A 17,444-nucleotide genomic window follows, 5' to 3' on the forward strand; every position below is an offset into this window, starting at 1 on the left:
TTTCCAATGTTAACCTTTAAGTTACCTTTAAGGCAACTTAATGTAGTTCTTCAATACTTATGAGCGGAGAGAAAGAAACCCTGACGAGGAATTAACGACAGGCACCTAATCTTTCGAATAGCCTTGAAGGAGGCTTTCCTTGTAAAAAAATATTGCTTAGGAAGGTGAGGAAGATCCGTCTCGATTAATAGTGTCAACTGTGTTAGGTCAAGATGTTTTGCAGATAACCTAATGACAATCAGCAAGCACCTAAAAAGGGCTTTGTGCGCATCATCTCAGCAGTTGATCTTTAATCCAATAAAATGAAACTCTCAAAGAAATTTTCCCACATAACAAATAAGCGTTGACCGGCTGTTGTCTACCTCACACGCACGATTTGCTCATTAGTTATGAGGCAGGTGATCTGGGCACTAATTTGCCCTGAACATTGTCGGATCATCGTCAGTATTTGAGAAACTGCGCACCTACTCCTCCCATCATTCATTAACACTAACTTCTTGTCAGTTGACTGTTGAGTTAGGGGAAGAGTAGGGGCGCAGTTGCTAAGTTATGAAACGGAGGGGGGGGGGAAATTTATTGACCCTACATATCTATGTTTGACGAGCTACGCGGAAGTGCAACCGTGACATTTTCATCTCAATTCAATTTTACTCTGTAATATACTTTTAATTTAATTAGAACTAGTTACCTCATTTTATCTCAGAGTGTGGACTTTCCTTCCGATTGCACGAGGATAAACATCAACAATTAAACAGAATTTTGAGCCTCAGAGTGCTATTAACTTGTAAAGACTACTGGATGAACCTTCAGTGAAAATGAACTATAGTCAAAAGGCAAAATAACGTTTTCAAAGTTGCTCTCTACACTGAAGTTTCTATTTCTTTTATGTAGGATTTTCCACACCTAAACCACCACAGTGCATGGATCCCCTTGGAATGCAAAACGGTAAAATACCAGACTCTGCCATTACAGCGTCAAGCTCAGCAAATGCTAATAGCTTTGCTCCATACGTTGGCAGACTTCATTTCCTGATGTCTGGTAGTGGTAAATACGGCAGCTGGGCCGCGGCCTCAAGCAATGCTGACCAGTATTTCCAGGTCGACTTCGGAACATGGACACAGATCACAGCTGTAGCCACCCAAGGAAGGCAGGATTCTGCCCAGTGGGTTAAAACGTACAGCCTTTCATTCAGCTATGATGGTGTGTTCTGGGAAACATTCAACGATGAGGACAACTTAAAGCAGGTGAGAACCTAATGAATATAGTATTCTGATCATTGTGAATTCCATTGGCTCAGGGTTCTTCGCTAGTGTAGTTATGGGTATTTTATTGATTTCAAGAATTTAAGGGATCATTATTGCTCAATACGTCTGCCGAGAAAATGAAATATTCTTTGAGAATACTTCGGCTTGTGTTTTGGTCAAGGATGTTTGTGCTAGGGAGCGGAAGAGAGGGGGCTGGGTGGTTGGGGAAGCTTCCTAGTAACAGTTAAATGAAGATGTGCTCTATAAGGATGGGGTCGCACATTTTTTGGGGGTAAGAAAATTCTGATAAGGAGGGATTTAAGAATGGGAAGATTTGTGGTTGAAAAGTGACTACGTAGGGGTCTTTAATCGACCATGTAATAGACTATAATGCGATAGCTGTTCTGAGACGCCAGTGGCACATAACCAACAAGGCCCCCCCCCCTCCCGGGGGGTTTGTGTCTAATTGTCAAGAAAAAGACAAATAATTAATCTCACAAACGCGATGTGTTTTTATCTCTAAGAAAGTTTGTGATGTTGGGAAAGGTTAGCAAAGTGATTTTTTTCGAAAGGTTTGGTTTGATGCAAAGAGCTGGCATCAGACAAATAGTGCAGCGAGATTCAAACGAAAAACGGGCGCTCGTTTTTGTCTCACCACGCAGTCTATCTATTTTTTTGCTGACCTGCTCACTTTCCTCGCTGTTGACGTAAATTTCTTGCCACAGGAAAATGAAAAAAAAAAAAAAAAAAACTTACAGCAACATGAAGGAATTTTGATGGGTCGGCATAGGAAATTGGATGTAGTGGTGAGACAAAAAAAATTCACGCTCGGTCTAAGGTGCGGTGAAATTGTAAAAAAGAAGATTCTTAACATATGATTCACTTAATCTTAATTGATTGTGTAATTAGTAAATGTTTGTGAAATGAATATTGCAGGTGTTCCACGGCAACTACGATAGATTCACAGTAGTAAAAAACAAATTACATAAACCAATTATAACAAGATACATCCGGATTCGTCCAGAAACGTGGCAGTCCCATATTTCCTTGAGAGCAGAATTTTACGGCTGTAAAGAAGGTAGCAGATAAGAGACCTATCATTTTTTATTTCCGAAGGGGGCGGGGGTTTCGGAAGATTTTGGTTGTGTCACAATGAAATTTACTTGAAATATTCTAATGATCGCCTCTTCGAGAGTCAATTTTCTCTAGACTCTCTTTAAACTCTGGTAAAGAAAACTGATACTGAAACCCCCTCTGTCGCCCCTGAAAACCACTTGATCCCCCCCGTAAAAATACTCCGATCCCCCACGATAAATAATGACTGGTCGCCATGTTGTATAATCCTGTTATTTTTGGCAGTTGTTATAGTAGGTAGCTTTTGGACAATGGAAAAAACTTTTGATTTTATTCGAGCTAATGCAGCAATGCTTTGTTCATTTTAATTTTTTTTTTCCTCCTTTCCCTCTTTTCAAATAACTGGAATCATTTTTTAGGAATGGAACTTGGATGGGTCGTTTTTAACTCGTGAATTGCGCGCATGCGCAAGAGCGAGTTATAGGTACGATGTGGGGAATGGCATTCGCTCGCTCGCTCGCTCGATTGGTCGATTCCTGTAAACTTTTTTTAGATTTTAGGCTTTTGAGAGCATTTGATAGTTTTTGGCGAGCAATAAAAAGACGAAATGGCGACCTTTGTTGCTAAGAATAGTGGTGGGGTGAAAAAGAAGCCAATCATAATCTTTAAAGAGTTTTTTTTTTTACGTTTTAGTTTCAACAAGCGGCGCCAGCGACTGGCAGGCATGCAAGGATTCACACTGAAATAACAGAACAACCTTCATTTTTCATAAAATTGTAATTTACAATCCTTGAACTTGAAAACAATCCGAAGATTCATTGAAAATATCACTTACTGCGAAGTGCTCGGAGTTTACAGATGTTCAAAAGCTTTTTCTGTTATAGCGTGAGATTGAGGACAAAATTGATCATTACGTTTCGTCGCGTGTGTTTTTCCTGTGTGAAGCAACAAAAGATGCCGGCGACTGACGAAATAACAAGTTAACACGAAAATCAAATAACACCTAAACAAACAGTTTTAGCTACCGATTTTCAGTGAATTTTAAAAGAACAATTTTCTTTTAAGTTTCAAGACAATTTGAAGATTCAACATTCATACAACGTACTAAAATACGAAAGTTACACACCACAAAATTGGTAAATAGGCCTGAAATGAAATTCTATCTTGTTATTGATTACACGTTGCCTAGCACGTGACTTAAATCTACCCAGGCGGAGATCCAAAATGACGGTGGCAGGCTTAGCTTAGTTATATCACTCAAAACTCGTTCCCGTTTGTCTCTTTTGATAAAGAGGGAATCGTTAATGTTTTCATTAAGACAGAATTGCCTTGATTTTCTAATATTTACAACGAAAGACAGTAAATCTCACTTTTCACCCACATTTACTTCCAACCTTTTCTCTTAAACCAGAAACAAAAATGATAGACGTTTAAAACACACGACATCATCCACCTTGTCAAATGTAATAGCATGATCATTTCAATGGTAATGCCTTCTTATCCCAACGTTACTTTGTTTCTTTGCTACATTAGCGAACACTGAACTACTGCTCGTACTCTAGATATGACAATCAACCACAAAATTCCCTAAACCAGATAACATTAAACATAATCTAAAAAATTATGTGTCAATTCACGAGTTTGCTCACAGAGCACTTTGATTAATGGAAAACGACGCGCACACCATTTGAATTGAAATCCTCCTGTTTTTAAAATGGTTCCTTTTTACTGCATGTCAAACGGAAATAGAGACGTCAGGACGTTTGTAGATCTCAACCCCTTTACTTCTGAGAAGATTAGCTAAAATAATTTTCTTTCTGCAGGATTTGTACCACCCAAGCTGGAATGTCAGTCAGAACTTGGAATGAAAAGCGGCAAGATACCCAACAGCGCTATCACGGCCACCTCTAGCTACAGTGATTCATATCTCCCACAGTACGCCAGACTCGACAATACATTGCCCTCAAATGTCCATGCAGCTTGGTTTCCAAAGTCGCACGATGACGGTCAGTTTATTCAAGTTGATCTCGGAGAAATCACGAAGATAACTCGTATTGCCACTCAGGGACGGTACAACGTGGGACATTACACCAAAAACTACTACGTAACGTATAGTGTTGAAGGCGGCCCTTACCTCGCCTACAAAGAGAATCAGGTAAATTGTCTGATAAGAACTTACGTTAAGTCGTATGTGGTCCAGGTTCATTATCAACAGTGAAAGCATGGAAAGGTTTTGCTGTTGACGAAAATATCATGAACGATTTAAGTAAAATATAATGATTGACCCTGGTGTTACATCCGATTGCAAAAACTTTGACACCTAAAAAGCGTGATCCATGAACGGTTTTATGGGAGACATCCGCCCTGAGTTAAAAGAAATAGAGTGAACGTTTTTTTCATGAAAATGGTCGCTTGATGAGGCTTGAGTGAGACAATATGTTAGTCCTTTTTTTGTTGTTGTTTTTTTAAAGGAATGATGTGAATGACTAGCCGTTAATGACTTTTCGACATTGAAAAATCAACCCCAGAAAATTTCCATAATCCTAGTCCAGCTAGATCTGGTTGCACCACAAGTAGTCCAAGCTCGCAAACGAGACTTCGTAAATATGCAGATATGTTTAAGTTGCACAATTCTTTTTTTCTCAAGACTAGTTTAGATTTTAAGGTTGGTAATGCAATCCTTCTATTTTTTTTTTCGTACAAATCCTTTTATTTAGTTAATTGTGTAGCGCAAACATGTTTACATGTTGACGAATCAAAGGCTCATTATGCGAGCTTGGGCTACCTGTGGTTGAACATTTATGCTGTGATACCATTGGCTACCAGAGTGTTTATTTGGCAATCTCTTTATCTTATGTACTTTCCGTTTTTTTCCATGCCTTATTCTAGCTTATTCCTGCCAATAAAGACACCAAGACTGTTGGACATATCTTCAACCCGCCCATAATCGCGCGCTACATACGGCTCCACCCTAAAGAGTATTATGGCTACAAGGCTCTACGATTCGAACTCTACGGTTGCACAGAAGGTACGTGTTCGCGAAACACTTTGCATTACCAAGGCACTAACATTTACAAACGCTTCTACTTTCACTTAGCCTACCGAACAGGTGTAATTTTGGTGAGCGAGTGTTCAGTATTTGCTTGGTGAAAACGAAGTTGCCATCTTTGATTTTTACAGCTGCGAAAGGCTGGGGAGAGAAAGAGATTTGTTCCAAGGGGGTGAGCTACGGTAAAAAAAGGGAGGGAAGGGGTAGGTAGGGCAATAGAAATTAGTCTTCTCCTCTTTCCCCTCCCCCTCCCCCTACCGCCCACTTTAACTCCAAATTAAACATGGCTGCGGGTCGATCGCGAGCTTGTGACGTTAACTCTATTAGAAAATTACTTAAGCCTCTCCCACCCCTCCCCCCCCCCCTGCATCAAGACTCTATGATCTCCCCTCATTGGCAGTTAACTGGCGGTCAATCTTCTAGAGTCGCCCATTTATACTCTGATAGCGATGATTGATTCCCCATCTGCTCCCCTTCAAAACCAAGTGGGGTCCCCCCCACCCCATACTCTCCGACCCTCCAGGTGATAAATGAGTAGCCCCGCCTTAAGGTGATGTTGTGCGTCTTGTGAGGAACTTGTTACACAAATATGTTTTCCTTGAAAGTGTATGAATACTTATACTAGAGTTGCTTTTAACTGGGTGTCGACAGGAGTGTGGGATTGCAATTTTAGAATGGCATTCGTTTTGCTTTAACCTCTCTCTGTGATTGGTATGGAATGCACAACCAATCATGCGTCAGCCCGAACTTCAGACAGTTTTCTTGTTTTACATTTTTGTTCTCTTTTCTCCCTAACGATCTTCTTAACTGCTCCCATTAGCTACGGTGATTACCTTGGTTTTGGTTTTTTGTCAATCCCTCTAAAGAGCGCCAAATATGAAAAATCTACCTTTTCTCTACAGGGTTTAAAATTCCGGAAACGCCCACCTGTCACATGCAACTCGGTATGCAAAATGGTAGGTTGCCAGATTCAGTATTGACAGCTTCGTCGATGCTGAGTGCCACTTATGCGCCTGGAATGGCCAGACTACATCAAACGGCTGCCAGTGGTCGCGGTGGATCCTGGATTGCAAAAACGCAAGACCTCAACCAATGGTTTCAGGTTGACTTTGGGGTCGAGACAACAATTACACGGATTGACACCCAGGGTCGACAAGATGGCTCGCAGTGGGTGAAGGAATACACACTTAGATACAGCGATGATGGGTCTTACTTTACGCAGTACCAACCCGAAGGACACACAAAGGTTTGTTGTTCCCATCGAGGGATTGTAAAAAACTGTTTATCATCTATAGCTTGATATTTGTCGCTAATTCATTGCCCAGCTGTTCAGTGATGAGGGCCGTTAAATGAATTAATAAATATTGTATGTTGAGGCCACAGAATGTACAAGGGCAAAATTGGTGAAGATTCAAGTCTTTATATCGCGGATAGATGAAAAAGTACGCATTCTGTAAATGTGAGACAGAGACCAAGCCCTCTACGAGAACGCTTTGGTTGTGGATTGATCTCTCTCGAATATCTTTTTTCTTTTTCTTTTTATGTGATAAGACATTTCAGGCAAATAGCGATCGTTATACCGTTGTTGGCCACGAATTGGACCCACCTATCAGGGCACGATATTTGAGGATCATTCCAGAGAAATGGCAAACCTACATTGCGATGAGGCTCGAGTTTTATGGTTGCAAGTCAAGTACGATCCGTTTATATTGATCATATGATTTTAAACTAAGCTAGTAATTGTTTATAGACAATTCAGAGTATCTATGTTTGACACTTATTGCGTATCACGTTGGAAGTTTTGCACGCCAATTTTTTCAAATCATCGAATCGTACACATTCTATTACGTGAAAGATGAATGCTTTGTCGGCATTTTCTTTACGGATTAATTAGCTTCACTTAGCCCTTATTCACATAACTCTCTATGGAATATCGAACAAATACAATTCACGTTACCGTATGTCTGCTCAAAAAATAGACCACTGATTACGTCAAAATTTGGTACGAATAAAATGTGGAAATGAAAAGCTATTGCTAAATCGGGTTAAAGATTTCACTTTCTCAATACAGACAAAATTCTCAAAAATTTCAATCATTGTGGGCTACGTAAAGCAAAGGAAACATTTTTGTACGATGTCAGCCATGCGTCCATAAAGTGATTCAGTAGTTATTGCCAACGTTCAATCACAGCGCTTGTAGTATTCAGCCTAGAGTGTCAAATTTAAGGTTGTAGTGGTAGCAATGGCAAGTGGTAACTGTTGTGGCAGCAGGAAGGAAATTGATGCAGTATCAGAATCAACTGAAGCACTGCAACTCTGATTGACAACATTTTTTCTAACCATGTCGAGCACAGTTATTTGAAGTCTGGACTATTAATAACGGATATTTCGGACCATCTGCCTATCTTTTCCATTTGCTTCGATCATAAGTGTACCCGCGAACACCAAGAGAACATATTTGTCCGTGACAAAAGCGAGCTAAACATTTCCAACTTCCTAGAGGAATTAGATTGTATTGATTGGCTCAATATAGACGGGTATAATGATCCTAAAATCTGCTACAGCAAATTTCTTGAGCGATACACTAAAGCTTACGAAACACATTTTCCTTTGAAGAAACTGAAGCGTCGCCTTCACTTTAGGAAACCGTGGATATCCCAGGGCTTACTTAAATCTGTCAAGCAGAAAAACAAACTATACAAGCAGTATATTTCAAACCCCTCTCTCTGGAACGAAGCGAAATATAAAACTTATAAGAACAAACTGAATCACTCCCTACGAATCGCGAAACGTTTATATTATGATAAGAGGCTAAGCGAGTCAAAATCCAATATAAGAGCCACTTGGCGTCTGCTTAATGAGGTACTAAACAGCAAGAAATTGAGACCTAAACCCAACTCTGTGTTTAAGGTTGATGATCAAGATATTTCTGACCCAATGGAGATTGCTAATCGATTTTGTCACTACTTCAGCAATATTGGACCAAACCTCGCTAAACGAATTCAATCTACGACCTCGTATAAGAATTTTCTTCCTGGTCATTTCCCTCAGTCAATGTTCCTAAATTTAGCAACTCAGGAGGAGATTATAGATATCGCATCTACGTTTCCGGCGGGAAAATCGGCTGGGTATGACAATATCCCTATGTCTATCATAAAGCGATCTATATGCAGCGTTTCCTCTCCATTAACACACATTGTAAATCTCTCCATTACTCATGGTATCGTTCCGGATGATTTGAAAATTGCTCGTGTCATACCTATTTTTAAATCAGGTGACAAAGCTCTCTTCAGCAACTACAGACCTATTTCTGTTCTACCGTGCTTTTCAAAGTTTTTGGAACGAATAATTTACAACCGTATTATGAATTATCTCAATGACTCCGATGTCTTATGTGATAATCAATATGGCTTTAGAAAAAATCGCTCTCCTAGCCTTGCGCTTATCGATTTGTGTGACAAAATTTCTTCTGCATTTGATAGAAAAGAACATGCCATTGGAGTATTCCTAGATCTTTCGAAAGCATTCGATACGGTAAATCACGACATTCTTTTTGAAAAACTCAATCATTATGGGATCCGTGGTCTGGCACTAGAATGGGTCAAAAGTTATCTTTCTGAGAGGACACAATTTGTCGAATTTAATAACGTTAGATCTGCCCCACAGGGGATTCCCTGTGGGGTGCCTCAAGGTTCTATTCTTGGTCCCTTATTTTTTATCCTGTATGTTAATGATTTGAACAATGCTTCCCTGCTTGATGCAATCTTGTTTGCTGATGATACAAACTTATTTATCTCCCATAATGACCCTGTTTACCTAATTAACACATTAAATAGAGAATTAAACAAATTGTCAACCTGGTTTGCAGCAAACCGGCTCTCCTTGAATTTAGCCAAGACTAATTTTATGGTATTCAAGCCTTGGCAAAAGAAGCAATCCTTTGAATTTCAAGTTTTCATAAATGAGCAGCCTATTCTTCGTGTTTCTGAGACCATGTTTTTGGGTGTTTTATTAGATGACAATTTGACCTGGAAATCGCATATATCCTTAACAGCAAATAAATTATCCAAATCTATAGGTATTATTCATAAATCTAGGTTTTTTCTCTCTACTCACTCCCTTCGTACTTTATACAATTCTATGATCCTTCCATATTTGTATTATTGCAATTTAGCTTGGGCTGGTACCTATAAGTCAAACCTTCAAAGAATTGTAACCTTACAGAAACGTGCGTTAAGAATAGTAAGCAATTCTACATACATTGCCCATACTGGCCCTATTTTAAAGGAACTTAAACTCTTAAAATTTCATGATATCCATTCGTTTCAATTAGGTACTTTTATGTTTTCATTCGAGAACTCTACACTCCCTTCCAAATTCAATAACTTTTTTTTACTGAATAGTCAAATTCACAATTATAATACTAGGAATGCTCAGTCCTTCCGTTTGCCACTGTGCAGAACGAACACTAGGAAGTTTTCAATTTACTTTCAAGGTCCAAACTTTTATAATTCGTTAAATTCTGACATAACTAGTTCTCCCTCCTCCGCTTCTTTTAAAAGAAAGCTTAAGGAATTTCTTCTCTCTAAGTATTAGCTTCTGTAAGGCAGTAATTCTTAACTAACTTACTTAATATGTGTGTGCGTGTGTGTGTGTGTGTACGTGTGCGCGGTCAAAGTTAATTACCATAAGTCCATATTGTAATTCTAATATAAGATTAGTTATTTTAAGTGAGAAAACCTGACTTGTTATAAGCCTCGTGGTTTCTTTCAGGTTTTCTCGCCATTTATTTTCTGTCATCAATTTTCTTCATTTTTTTTTTCCATGTGTAAATGTCGTATATGGCAAATAAATATTGTATTGTATTGTATTGATAGGACTATAGCAACAAAAAATGATAAAATTGAGAACTTGAGAGCAAGAGGCAAAATTTTGGTTTTCTCTTTAGACGACGGTGGCTATTCAAATTGGGGAGCTTGGTCTCGGTGTTCCGAAACCTGTGGAAAGGGTAGTCACACCCGCACTCGCACTTGTACCAGTCCTCCTCCGAGCGCCGGTGGAAAGGACTGCTCAAGCCTAGGACCTGACAAAGAGACTGAAGAATGCGATGCTGGAGGCTGCCCAGGTATGATTACAAGAACAACAAAAATCGTTCTGTTTTTGTTTTCCTTTTTCGCCTCTATAGCCTCTACGCCCTCTCCCACTTTCTCCTTCTCCGCCTCCCGGCACTTCTTTCTTCCTGTCTGTCCCTCCTCCTTCTCCCTCATCATTCTCTTTCCTTCATCTCGCCCTTCTCCCTTTCAACCTTTACAGACCCTTCGTTCAGCGATTCTCTTTAGACCTCTCTCCACTATACAACGTTTTCCTTTCTTCTTTTCTATCCCTTCTCTCCATACCACCCTCTCCGACTATGCTCAGCTTTTTCATCTTGAAGAAACTATCTTTGACTGGCATTTCGAAAACCAAGATGGTGAAAATTTCAGACCTTTGACTGAACAAAAGCTTCATACTTTTACTCTAAGACTTATTAAGTATTTTTTACTATAGAGGTGTACTTACCCTTTCTACGCTACGTTTAAGCAGCTTTCACACCAATTCACCAAAAAGATCCGAAACGAAAAAAGCGTTTTTACATATGGTAAAACGTTTTAACCTGTCATTCTCAGAGATGCGCAAGTCCAAAAGATCAGAAACTGTGTTTCTAAATGACTTATCTGAGCTCTTCTTTTTTGGCTCTGGTACACGTGAGTGAATGAGTCTGCCGCAGAGAGAAAACCGCTGGGTAAAAAGGTCTTGGTCCATGCGCTTAAAAACGAGACTGAGAATGTCAGAATTCCGAGTGAAAGGTTTTTTAAACCCCTAGTGAGTCTTAACGAAGCTGAATTGCCATGTTGAAGTCTCCGTGATATATTTGCAGTCAATGGCGGCTACTCTGCTTGGACAGCATATGGTGATTGTTCAAAGACTTGTGGAGGTGGGGAACAGACACGTGAGCGGACATGCACTAATCCCCCACCACAGTACGGTGGAAAAGACTGCAGTGGACTAGGACCAAGTTCTTCTACAAGAAGTTGTAACGAAGGGCAATGCCCTGGTAAACCAGGTAGAATTTAAGTTAATCTTTATTTACAATGCAAAGAAAGTGTCAGTGACGTAATGGTAAGTGAGCTCCAGCTTCCGGTGCAAGGAGGATGAACCGCAATTCTCTTTTTTACTTCGTGTAGCGGTCTCTAGGATATTTTGAGTTTAAAATTATGGGCCTATGCTTTTATCGATGCCCGGAAGAAGTAGACCTTTTTTTTTTTTTTGCTGGTAACCATCGGCCATTACTAAGACAACAAATTTATTGACACGGGTTAGGTTAAAGTGGTAAGTAATTTTCATTAGTAAATTTCAATGAGGTAGAAAAAGACAGTCAAACAAAAAACACAATTAAAAGAACCGTATCTGACCTAAGATTCTCCAAGCTGAAAATACAGGATGTACAAAAGAGAAAACTTCTAACAGCATGCACTCCGTTTGATCTTATTGTTATTTTAAAGTTGACGGAGGTTACACCCAATGGGAGCAGTGGTCAGATTGCTCCTTGACATGCGGTGGAGGAAGACGCAACCGCCATCGACAGTGTACCAACCCTATGCCATTGAATGGGGGAAGAGACTGTTCAGGTCTTGGACCGTCAAGTGAGACTCAGGAATGTGGTACTGCTCCATGCCCCAGTACGTATTCATATTTGCCCCCGTTGTGATTATTATCTTTCTGACATCATCATTTTCTTTGTCTTTTACAGTGGAGGGGGTAGGGACGTTGAATGGAACACACCGGATCGCAGAGGCACACTATAACCCTTCTATAGGATTGGGTTTCTCAGATATAGATATGTGATTGATCGTAGCTTATCTGTCCTCGTGCCTTATATTACAGTAATGCAGCAAAAATCTATTGATTTCTTTGGTCTAGCATTATTACATCGCTAAAAAGAGCAATTCATTTAAATCAAGTGACGAAAAAAATCTGAGATTGCTTTGTTTTGCTTTACTTCGTTATGTAATTGGTCCACAAAAATCACGCCACTTTCTCAACCAATCAGATTTAAAATTAAAACCAGTCGTGACTTGGTCGCACGCGTTTTCCCGTGCTTCAGGCGGTTGGACTGCTTTTACTTCGAGTTCTCATTGGCACCTGGTGACATTTCCCTTCCTATGATTGGTTGTTGTGATTGTTTTGGGTTTGGTATTATGAAACCCCATTGAAAACTGCTCTATTGTGCATGATTAAAAACCTGCTGTGTGTATTTTGCAGTTGATGGTGGATACGGCCAATGGGGAAAGTGGAGCGAGTGTTCAGTTACTTGCGGAAGCAAGAAAGGCACAAGAAGACGTGACAGGCTGTGCGACAGTCCAAAACCTGCGAATGGCGGTAAAGACTGCTCTAGACTTGGAAAGGACACTGAGACGGAGGAGTGCAAACCGAAAGTCTCCAAATGCCCCGGTAAGTATACACACTTTATTTCACGCGTGCTGAACAAAAGACTGCGAAAATACATCGTTTGTCAAATCAGAGACACGAACGTAGTACTTCACAGTGGAGGGCAACAAATTCTATCGCGATTAAATTTTGTTTCTCTAAAATTCACGCTCAAAAAAACGAAAAAAGGTTTGGATTTTTCAGTGCGGCCATTTTGTTGCGCCGTATTTTTGCCCTGCTGTTTAAAGTAATACCGTGGCATATTTTGCACGTTATCATGGCTTTATTTGGTAAAATGATACATGAATGATAAAGCACCAGACAATGTAGTTGGGAAAATGTCCTTCTTTTTTACCTTTTAAGTTACCCCTCTTTTATGTTTCTAAATGCTGTGGTTTTAATCAATTGATAGTTCCAAATCGATGGCACGCATTTTTTCAGAGTAACTAGCTCTTAACGCCCTGCACATATCTGATTTTTGCAAAACGCTGTACGCAATTTATTGTTCAAAGTATTACTGATGAAAGCAGAGTAGGGGTTCCGGTCTCATTTTGCAAGCTATTTCACTCATTCGTGTTTTCTGCGGTTACTTCGTTGATACTGACAGTCAAGAAGGGCAAATCGATAAAAAAGAGGTCATTTCATGGCCACGCGTGGATTCCTGTTTGTAATCTAGGATTGCAGAATATTAAAGTTACTTCAACTTCCGGCATAGCAAAAAAGGAATTCAGTCTGATTACAAGAGATACTTTCCTCCCAAAAAAATTTAAACTTAACTTTAGTAATGCTTGTTGTTAAAACAAAAACTCTTCGTGAATGTAAAAAAGCCATGTAGATCTCCATTGGCCAGGTTTTCCTGATTAGTCGCTCTTTTCATAAGCTGACGTTCCAACTTTTAAACAAAGAGACTTAGCTTGTCGTAGAAAAGTTATCCTAGAAAGAAATTTGCTAATGTAAGTGATTTGAACAGTTGTAACTGTAAGGGCAATTTACAGGGTCATTATGCTCCTGGCAAGCCGGAAATATTTTCCTGGACAAGTGCAATGATTAACATAACTATTTGTTTATGTGCAGTTGACGGTGGTTACGGTAAATGGGGCAAGTGGGGTAAATGCAGCAAAACTTGTGGCGGAGGACAACAAACAAGAAAGCGAAAATGCAACAAACCGAAGCCGTCAAAAGGAGGAAAGAAATGTAATGTCCTTGGACCAAGTAAAGAAACTCAGGAATGCAACACAAATCCTTGTGGACGTAAGTAGACTCTTTTATGGCATACTTATGAAAACTCAGAGGAGTTCCACCAACATGTTTTGAGTTTTTCTTTTTTTACAACATGCAGGACTACCATCGAAATATAGGGGTACAAAATATTAGCTCGGTATGAAAGAGGAAGGAGAAGAGTCCATAATAAACCAAGAAAGGGATAGGATAATTAGCGATAAAGAAGATTGGAGAAGGGTTTCATTGACCCTGGAATTTAGGGTTAAAATTTCAAGATTTTCGAACCTTATCGTAACGCAGAAAGGATAAAACTGATTGGTAAAAACTCAGAATTCTCCAGCTGGGGACGAATTGGTCGCTAATTGGCTGATTTAGGGAAATTTTTAATTGAGTGTCTAAAGTGACCCGTGATCGCTTTGTTTTTGCTCCGCTCTATGATTGGTCCAGAAATTCACGCCTTTCTCTCAACCAGTCGGATGCAAAACTAAAACAATCACGACTTGGTCACCCGCATTTTCCCGCGCTTTAGGCAGTTTGGCTGCGTCTACTTTGATTTCTCATTGGCTCTTATAGCCATTTTCCTTTCTTCTGATTGGTTGTTGTTGTGATTACTTTGATTTTAGTTTTACGACACAATCGAAAAGCGCTCCATGTTTACGATTTGAGTTTGCATCTTCAATCAAAATGAAGGTTCATGTGTTACAATACTGACAAATCATTTTTATACACACGACGATCGACGGGAAGTAATTATTTTTCAGTGTTGTGATTTGAGAAATGCTGAATCAAATTGCGAGAGCGATGTAGGATTATGTTGGTTTTTCGACACAAGGATGCGCTCTCTGATTGGGATAGAAAAACTTATGTTCCCACTCTCGACCAGTCAAATAAAAACGTGAAACAAATCATTAGTTGATATCAAGCTTAGTTATATCTCTCAGTTGGTACGTGCGCTATGATTAGTAAACTAAGCAGGAAGTTCTTCTCTGTATCGCCTGCTAATTTCAAAAGTTTGTTTGAATAGAAATCTTCCCCCTCTATTTGAACCAAGAGATATAATAAATATCTTTCTAACCTTGTTTACCCAGTCCGTAATTAAGTTACAAAACCTTGCTTTTTCTACTCGGATTTATGGCCTGCGTGCTTTAGGCTTGGGCCACAAAACCGAGCGGACAAAACTTGGCCCGTAACGTACAGTACGGACCTAGCACTCGGTAATTAAGAGGTATTTTATGCGCACAGACGCCACAATTAACATCACATAAATAGCGTACTGATTGGAGAATTAGTTTCCTGGCATGGTTTCTGAGAAATTAATTTAATTCACCGATAGGTTTTTACATTTTGAGCTGAGTAATGGAATAGGGAAAGTCTCGAGCGATTTAACTTTGTTTTTTGATCAACAGCTGCCTGGAAGCCAATGGGCTGCTATATTATGAAAGCTAAAGCACTCGATAAGTATTTCTTAAGAGCAGGAAGCATCTCTCAAATTGGCAAGAGATTCGACGCATGTGTAAAAGAGGCTAAGGCTCAAGGAATCAAATTGTTTGGTATGGATGACAAAAGATGCTGGACAAGTGATAACCCAGAGAAATCCTACGATAAGATTGGAAAATCGGGACTATGTAAGAAAAAGAAAGACTATGGTACTGGCTTTACAGAGTCCCTCACAGTGTTCGTGTATCGCATGGATGGCAAAGGTAAAGGATCATAACGAACCTGTTCGTATGTGAATAGTGATATACACAAACGACGGGAGTGTCACACAACAAGTGGATCCCAATTTGCCTTGTGTCTGTTCAGCTTTTTTTCGCACAGCACCGACATGTGAGATGAGTTTGCGTATGCAGAATTTCTTTCTTTCTTTTTTTTTTTTGGAGGGGGGGGGGAGCTATAATCGCGAAAACATTTTTAAAACTGCGTGTATACCTGAAAGTCAAATTGCAGGAAACCTTTGACTCCCATGTAGTTAAATCGACTTCACAGTGACATTTCCACTCATAACAAAATGATCATGAAAGTTCAAGTTCTCACCTCAATTTTGGTTCGTAATAGTTTCACACTGGTTTCGTCACAGAATATCATAATATTTCTTTGAAATTAACGAAAGCGAACATAGCGCGAGAGCATGCCTCATTTTTCGCCAGGAAGCTTGCGTGTGAAATCTTCTATAATTTTATGTTAAGTTTATATTTTAATAAAAGAACGCTTTTAAACACGTTTCTTTTAAAAACAGGTGAATTTAAGGCAGTGGACTGCTTTTTAAACAGTGCCGCTGCAATTTTGCCCCAAGCTTTCGACAAAAATGTCGGGAGCGTGTCCGGTACTGAAGCTATGGTTGAGTACTGCCAAGAGAAGGCCGAGAAGTTTGGCTACAAAACCTTTGGTATCGACGATAAAGGATGTTGGTCTGCTGACAATGCAGCTTCGGTATATGACGACTACGGAAAATCTAATGCGTGTACAATCTCGAAGAAGACTGGGAACGGTGTTGGAGCCGAGATTAACGCTGATATCTTCGTTTATCAGCTGCAAGGATAAGGTATGTTTCTCCTTTTTTTTTTCCCCTTCAAAGATGAGTGACCAGCGTGCACTTGGATTCAGTCTTCCATCTGTTTTAAAGTGCTGCGCGAGTTTTTTCAAACACAGTCCCCGATTACGCACAACAATAAATTGGAAATTTCTCATAGTTTTTAAGCTCAATTACATTTCTTGTTGTTTGAATACTTTTTGAATTCAATTTCATCATGCAAATATCAATTTATTTCTATTCATACGTTTTTTACAGATGTCAGAGTGTTATTATCCGAACCAGATGTGAAATGGCTTTCTAAAATCACGGAAAATGAATATCTATTATTAAGATTGAAATATAAGCACGTGGGTATTAGTCTGTTGGGAATAAAGAAGGAACATTAAAACCTCTGTGCGAGTTTATTATCTGATATTTAGCTTTACGGTAAAGTTCTCTTAAAAAATATACTTTCCCAAATGTACATCTTTCAAGAATGCGGCAAAGACAGGGGGAAAGAAGTACACCGCCCCCTCCCCCCGCCCCGCTTCTTTTTGTTTGGATTGTAAAGCAGCCCGATTAACTGCCCCACCTATAGTCTCCTACGCTTCAGTTGTGTTGTTCTGTCACATGCGACGGTTCCACAGCGGCTTTTAGGTTTGTTTTACTTGTTAGCTGTAGAATCTCTCGTATTGCTTCTTTAGCGTTCTATTTGTTACGTGTAGTATCTCTCACGCTGTTTGTTCGGTGTTCTATTTGTTACGTGCAGTATCTCACGCACTGTATGTTCTGGGTTCTATTTGTTTCGTGTGGTATCTCTCGCGCTGTTTGTTCGATGTTCTATTTGTTACGTGTAGTATCTCGCACACTGTATAAC

The 17,444-nt window shown here is 39.6% G+C and overlaps 1 protein-coding gene across 1 annotated transcript in view; it reads left to right on the forward strand.

The window, feature by feature from the left end:
- LOC113681379 (uncharacterized) overlaps positions 1–16,980 on the forward strand; it is a 30,987-nt gene extending 14,007 nt beyond the window's left edge. The window contains exons 16-29 of the mRNA XM_089183819.1: positions 892–1,244; positions 2,181–2,322; positions 4,142–4,473; positions 5,208–5,346; positions 6,270–6,613; positions 6,919–7,060; positions 10,316–10,492; positions 11,285–11,470; positions 11,910–12,086; positions 12,670–12,858; positions 13,909–14,085; positions 15,462–15,755; positions 16,292–16,597; positions 16,844–16,980. Coding sequence (XP_089039945.1) covers positions 892–1,244; positions 2,181–2,322; positions 4,142–4,473; positions 5,208–5,346; positions 6,270–6,613; positions 6,919–7,060; positions 10,316–10,492; positions 11,285–11,470; positions 11,910–12,086; positions 12,670–12,858; positions 13,909–14,085; positions 15,462–15,755; positions 16,292–16,596 — 2,957 coding nt within the window. The 3' untranslated portion in view covers position 16,597; positions 16,844–16,980. The remainder of the gene's footprint in view (positions 1–891; positions 1,245–2,180; positions 2,323–4,141; positions 4,474–5,207; positions 5,347–6,269; positions 6,614–6,918; positions 7,061–10,315; positions 10,493–11,284; positions 11,471–11,909; positions 12,087–12,669; positions 12,859–13,908; positions 14,086–15,461; positions 15,756–16,291; positions 16,598–16,843) is intronic.
- Positions 16,981–17,444: the final 464 nt, after the last annotated feature.

The sequence above is a fragment of the Pocillopora damicornis genome, chromosome 10 (assembly GCF_964200805.1).
Source record: "Pocillopora damicornis chromosome 10, jaPocDami1.2, whole genome shotgun sequence".
Taxonomy (NCBI): Eukaryota; Metazoa; Cnidaria; class Anthozoa; order Scleractinia; family Pocilloporidae; genus Pocillopora; species Pocillopora damicornis.